This window comes from Daphnia magna, linkage group LG6, assembly GCF_020631705.1.
Source record: "Daphnia magna isolate NIES linkage group LG6, ASM2063170v1.1, whole genome shotgun sequence".
NCBI lineage: Eukaryota > Metazoa > Arthropoda > Branchiopoda > Diplostraca > Daphniidae > Daphnia > Daphnia magna.
Window position 1 is genome coordinate 3837037 of NC_059187.1, and position 6521 is coordinate 3843557.

The window sequence follows — 6521 nt, forward strand, 5'->3', positions numbered from 1 at the left end:
GGCAATGGACATTTTCGTTAAGCGATTTCCTGTTTTAAAGAACTAGTTCGTGACTCGTTTATGCGGTCATGGTCGGTAATGCGGCAACGGCAATAAAGAGAAAGGTGGGAAATCCAGCGTATTTCGCCAATGTACTCTGTGCAACATAAGAGTCCCCAGAGGTGGTAAAAGAGACCGTCTGTGGCCGTTGAAACATCATTCCGCTTTCCTCCAGCTTCGAGAACAGTGCAAAAGTGGTACGCCAATTTACTTCAGCTATTTTTAACCATGGATGACATGGCAATCGCGAAGACTAAAAAGAACCTACCGCCGTTCAAGAACTGGCCAAAAGTAGCTCCACAGGTAAGTTTTTTTTTTTTAAATATTTAATTCAACATGTGGTGTACAACAAGACAAACCTTTATCAAACATTCTCTGTGAAATTTAAATTGAATTTTGCTAAAAGCACAAATTAACACCTGCTCTTCGCTTTTGGTTGGGAAAAACCCTTGATATAAAATTAAAGGGAAACGTGGGTTGATGAAAGGGAAAAGAATTTGCACGCCGTGCGTAAAGAAAAGAACATGTGTTAATCGTATTTCCATATAAGGCGATGTTTTTTTTCATTCTTTTGTCTCTTTTGCCATTCAGATTATGTGCGCCACGTCTGCTTCTTGGGCCATGTTATGTGCCGGTCTTGTTCGTGGATGGTATAAATCTTCATTTTCTAGTTTCATTTATTTCATTTTTCCTCGTCGTGCATCGTTACAAATTGGCGTTTAATTGTGTTTAGGAGTTCGTCAGCTATCCCGCAACTGACAGTACAGAATAATGAAACGCTATATCTAGAACAAGAAGAAGCTGTCTGGTTAAGTAAGGATCAATACCTACAATTATATAGTATATTTAAAACCATGTTTTGCCTTAAGGCTGAGCTATTTTTAGAATTCCATTGTTCCGTTATTTCACTTTACTTTGCCTGATTATTTTCCGAAAATCTTTATTAGCTTCCATGCCACCACTGTGCGCCATTTTCGGCAGCGTGTTGATTGCATTTCCGATGGAAATGTACGGCCGACGCCTCACGTTGGCCACCATCTCGATACCCTACATCGTGGGATTTTATCTAATGGGATTATCTTATTACATCAATTCAACAATACTTCTCTTCGTTGGTCGTATCGCCACCGGCTTGATGATCGGAGCTTCCATGCTCCCTTCCCAGATTTACGTAATCATATATATATTTTTTTTAAAATCTTCCTTTCCATAAAATTTGTAATTCAAAAAATCTTATCGGCCTAATTAAAGGTGAGCGAATGTTCTTCGCCTAGGGTGCGCGGAGCATTGGGCTCTTTTACGTCCACTTTTATTTCGATTGGTATCTTAATCGCCTACATTATTGGAGCTGTTGTCGAATGGCACATTATGTGCTTCCTCATTGGATCCCTGCCAATTGTTTTGGGTGTCACAATGGTAAGTATCTTTTGCTGAAAATATATCATTTTGTTATTAAACGCAACGAGCTTGTATTGACGCCCTTCCTTTTTGGTCTCATTCTAAATTCTTTTTTCAACGTTTTTTTTGTGCAGATGTTAATGCCAGAAACACCCCCCTGGCTCTTTTCACGGAATCACGAAACTCAAGCCAAGGACGCCCTTCATCGACTTCGTGGCAAGTAAGTCGTTTCTCTTTCATTGAGTGGAAAAACCCAAGGACAACATCAAAAGACTTGTTGTCTCCGTTTACCTGGAGTTGGTTATGACGCTCTTAAAACGTGTAATGTTATTTTCCAGGTACACAAATATTGAAGTGGAATTTCAGCGTATCAAAACCAACGCCAGCTCGCAGTTGAACAATTCCAGCTATGCTAAGATCCTGACTAGCGGTCATTTGATGAAGCCTCTGCTAATTACAATGGCACTCATGTTCTTCCAACAGTCCAGCGGCATAACCGCCATTCTCTTTTATTCGGCCAGTGTTTTCCAGGATGCTGGCAGCAGCCTTGATCGTTTTTTATCCAGCATTATAATTGGCGTCGTGCAAGTGGTTTTTACAGGGCTTTCAGTTTTATTGGTAGGTATTGCTGTTACGTCATTTTTATTAAGCACCCTAGCAACTGATGTTTATCGTTTTACTTTGCACAGGTGGACCGATTCGGACGTCGTGTATTGCTCATGGTTTCAGGAGTTCTTATGGCAGTCTCGCTTGGTGGTTTGAGTGCTTTTATTTATGTGAAAAATGCATGGGAAGAGCTATTTGAAGTCGATAAAAGTACCGGGGCGGAGTCGTTTGACATTTCGTCATTGGGCTGGATTCCTCTACTTTGCCTCATCTCTTTCATGATTGCATATTCCATCGGTTTCGGCGCTGTACCTCCACTTATAATGGGCGAAGTGTTTCCACTGGAATACCGTCATCGACTGGGTACCATCTCGTCAGCTTTCAGCCTGGCCTGCACTTTCATTGTGGTACAAACTTTTCCTGAGATGTCAGCATCTTTGGGACTGAGCTGTGTTTACGGTATCTATGCGGCTTGGAGTCTGGTAGCCGTTTTATTTGTTGCATTTTTTTTGCCGGAAACTAAAGGCAAGACATTGGAAGAAATCAACGAAATTTTTGGTCAGCCGTCAGTAAATGAAATAACGTCGTCTGCTGACAAACTCGATGGCTCCGAAGAGGATTCTCAAGTGCACGATCCAAAGCCAAACTGCAAAATTGATTCAATTTAGGAAGAAATCCACCATATCCCATATCGCTCACTAGACTAAAAGCTATGTTCGGGGGTTGGCAACTGTTTCAAAAGTCCCAGCCAAGAATCAGTTTGAATCTTAAGCTAAAACGAGAAATTTTACACCATGTTCGTGGATCTTGAGCCAAATTTGTGGATTGTTACGCCAAATTTGAGGAGCTTAGGCTAAAATTCAGACCAAAACTGTGAATTTTAAGCCATTTTTAAAGCCAATATTTTGTAATTGACAGTACATTTCTTTCAAATGCCCCCTTTAAATTTAAATGAAATGTCACGAACATTTTCCGTTTAGTTGACGTTAACTCCCATTAGTTTTGCCATGGTCATAGATCCCATATGGGGTCTATGACTCTGGTTTTATGTCATTAAATTCTATTTGAAGTTAATGACAAATTTCCCCATTGACACCAGATTCTCGTTTGTTAATCCCAGTGGTCAATGATATTATTAATTATTTTCTTTTCGAAGGAGTAATTTTTACGCTTTCATTCTTATTTAAATAAATTTTGCTGCATACTGTGGTTCTTGCATACTTCAATAAATTTTTTAAAACATATATATGTGTTTTGGCAGAGTAATGGTTGTGGAATCAAAGTTCAATTTTGACTATGATAGGTAGTTTCATTGAACTAACAAGTAACAAGTGTGCAGAATTTGAGAAAAAAAGAGTTATATTGTAAATGATCTGGAGAACGAAGCGCCTTTTTAAAAGCGCGTTTTTAGCAGTTTGTTGCTAGGTGACGCACCACCAACACCACACATTCTGAAGGAAAATTCACGGCCTTGCTCCAATCGCTTTGACAGAAAAAGAACTGCTTCGACTTTGAGTCGATCGTGCCATAGTGCGATAGTTTAAAATCGAATTTCTTTTCTAAGGGGAAAACTTAGATGCCTGCTGATGGTTAGTTGAACATATTCGTACAACGCTTCTGACATTGTGTTATCACAGACTACTTCGTACTTTCGTAGTCTGTGGTGTTATGTATAAAGGTTGTGATTGGATATGTTGGCCAAACCTTGGCCAAGCTGTGTACGGTAAAGGGGATTTGTTGATAGATTAATATAGATTTCCTACCGAAAGTCATGTCCTTGAATTGGCCTTAGAATGTATGTCAGAGACCAGTCATTCTAAAAATTAATGGACCTGTTCTGTTTTATTTTATCTTTTAAATGTTTTATTAATTATGGCATGGCTTTATCTTTTGAAAATTGAAATTAAAATTTCAGCAACACATATAGCCATAGGATAGCTAACATGTAAAACTGTTAAGTTAATAAATTTTTTTTTTTTACAAACATGGCTTAAGAAACTACTGCTGCAGGGCAATTGGATAGTATCAATGTAGTATGTATGTAGTGTAGTCTGATCATAGACTTGACAGACTAAATTCTGGGTGATGAATGATACTTGGTAGGAGAAGATACTTAATTTTTTTGAATTTTTCAAGTGTGTTCTTGACCTCCATTGTTTCAATCTGTAGAAAAACTATGTTGGGTGGGATTAATAAGATCTGCAAAATAATGGAGATCTTTTTTGTCATCAAAGAAATTAGGACATTCAGGCCTTCTAAAAGGTTATGAAGAGAAAGTTTATAAAATTTTGTCAGTTTATTTGAATATTTAATTTTTTTAAAAATAGAAATAGGCCTACCATGGAAATGAAACAGCATTTGACAGAAGATTGATTTTGCTTCACTACCTAAACCAGTAAGAAAGGTACTAGTCCAGTGGTACCAATTTGCTCCTGGGCAGGAACCAATAGCTTGAAAGGTATTTCTGGTTAGTTAAAAAACTATCGAAATTAATGTTCATTTTTTATATTTTTAGACTGCAGATCATGGAATGCTGACCAGTTATGTGTGGGTGGAAATCTACTCGACAGAGCTTAAATTGGCCAATATCTTGAGAGCTGAGACTGTTAAAACACATGCTGAAAAATTTTTCAAAGAGATACTCATGGTAAAATGAAAGAAGTTTTATTTCTAAAATCAGTTCACCAAATAGCTAAATGTATTTTGTATCAGAAACTGTTGTAAAAGTTCTTTCGTGACATTGAAATTCCTGAAAGTACCAACATACACCTGTGCTTGAAATCAAGCAATCAAGCTTAAGAAGAATAACCTATGAAAAAGCAATCAATCCAGGAACTTAATCTTATAGAAAACCAAACTTTGGGTGCTGTAAGACAAAATGAGATTGGAACATCGACGCGAAAGACACCATATTTAAATCGGTAGTATTAGACGTTTACGGATATAAAGTATATTCCGCCAATTGGTGCTGCACTTTATCATATTACAGGTCAACTAGAGGGGCATCTTATTCCTCACCGTAAGAACTTAAGTTCACACATTATATTGCGTTGAAATAACTTTCGTTTTTTTTTCTTCCATTCTTTTAAATTATTTAGTCGCCATTACGATGGAGGTTCTTCAAGTTTCCGTTCCGTTCGACCAGTTCTTCATGTGCTCAAAATCTGGCCTAAACTTGTTTTATGAACGACCTATTGCAAGTAAGACGTGTTGCAAGTAGGCTAAATCGTTTATAACTTAAATCTACGTTAGTAGTAATGTCTGACGTTTTAGTTCATGTCAAATACTCCACCCATTCAACGGTACTTTTTGGAAGAGCGATATTGTGCGGAGAATCCACTAGGCAATCAACCTGAAATTGCAAAATGTCTCAAACACCGCTTAAAAGCATTGTGGGTCTAGCCAACACCATGCATTCACTCCCAGAAATTCAAGGTATGCTGTTTACTTGCATTAAAAAAACGAGGTTTTTATCTTATCAATAAAACATTTATAAATTCGGCCGCATTTTTCAGAATACCAGCAATATGATTCGCAGTAATTACCCACCTCAAGGATAATTGACGGTTTATACCAAGGTTTGAATCGGATTTTGAAGAAGCCTTACATTCAACTCAGGACGCTGAGGGACGTTCAGATGCGGTAGCTTATTGTTTCCCATGGTACCTTTCGTTCAAATCGTTTATCTTTATAACTTGCTTGTCTTTTTCAGGAAGTAGCACGTGAACGTTGGGAAAATTATCATAAACCGAACGATTCTATAAAAGTAGAACCCTTTCATGGTATGTTGAAGTCGACCTTGGCGTATCCGGAATGCAACAAGGTCCCGGTTATCTTTGACTCGATTTTATAATTATCGCTGCTCATGCTAGTCTAAAAAAGAAAGACCAATTGGGTTTTATCCGACTCCTTAGACTCTGTGCAGAAGGCTATGAGCTATCGAGTGATTTTTGTACAGAAATGGGTACAATCCCAGTTTAGATTGAAGCCTTATCTAAGCTCTGCGGAATTCCAGCCTATCACACAATTGTAGCCGGTGTCCTTCAACCGTGTACTTGTGCGTAAAAAGAAGAGAAAACAAGGAATAGTTACGGCCACGGTTGCATAATCGATGTTCGCTTCATGTTTCAAGGGGCTCGCGAAGGAATGGATCGTGATCAATTATACCGATACCAAGTGACACGTATAAAACGTTATCTAAAAACGTCAGATTACCAGGTTCTGTCAGGACTGTCATCGGATGTTATCACAGATATATCGTCTAAAAATCTACCGTCGGTGAAAGTAAAATGGACACCGAAGATGGCGATATGCCATACGAAAACGGCTTCAAACTTCCTAGTTTGGAGTTCGAAGGATAGATTCTGTTGTAAAAGCTTCGCCAACTCGTCAACTTGAGCGGAAATTCGAGACTTGGAAAAATGAAGAAAAATGGAAAGCCAATTACGCTTGCCGGTAACTTCGATATTCCTAGGTAA

At 38.3% G+C, this 6521-nt stretch overlaps 1 protein-coding gene and 1 pseudogene across 1 annotated transcript; both read left to right on the top strand.

Annotated features, from left to right (window-relative positions):
- The first annotated feature begins 152 nt into the window (after positions 1-152).
- Positions 153-3287, top strand: LOC116924309 (facilitated trehalose transporter Tret1-2 homolog). Its single transcript, XM_032930835.2, has 8 exons — positions 153-342; positions 631-689; positions 773-852; positions 987-1210; positions 1291-1455; positions 1572-1657; positions 1776-2055; positions 2127-3287. Exons 1-8 carry the CDS (start codon positions 268-270, stop codon positions 2709-2711), a joined length of 1554 nt encoding a protein of 517 aa, XP_032786726.2. The 5' UTR covers positions 153-267; the 3' UTR covers positions 2712-3287.
- Positions 3288-3378: 91 nt separating this feature from the next.
- Positions 3379-6521, top strand: LOC123466392 (annotated as a pseudogene).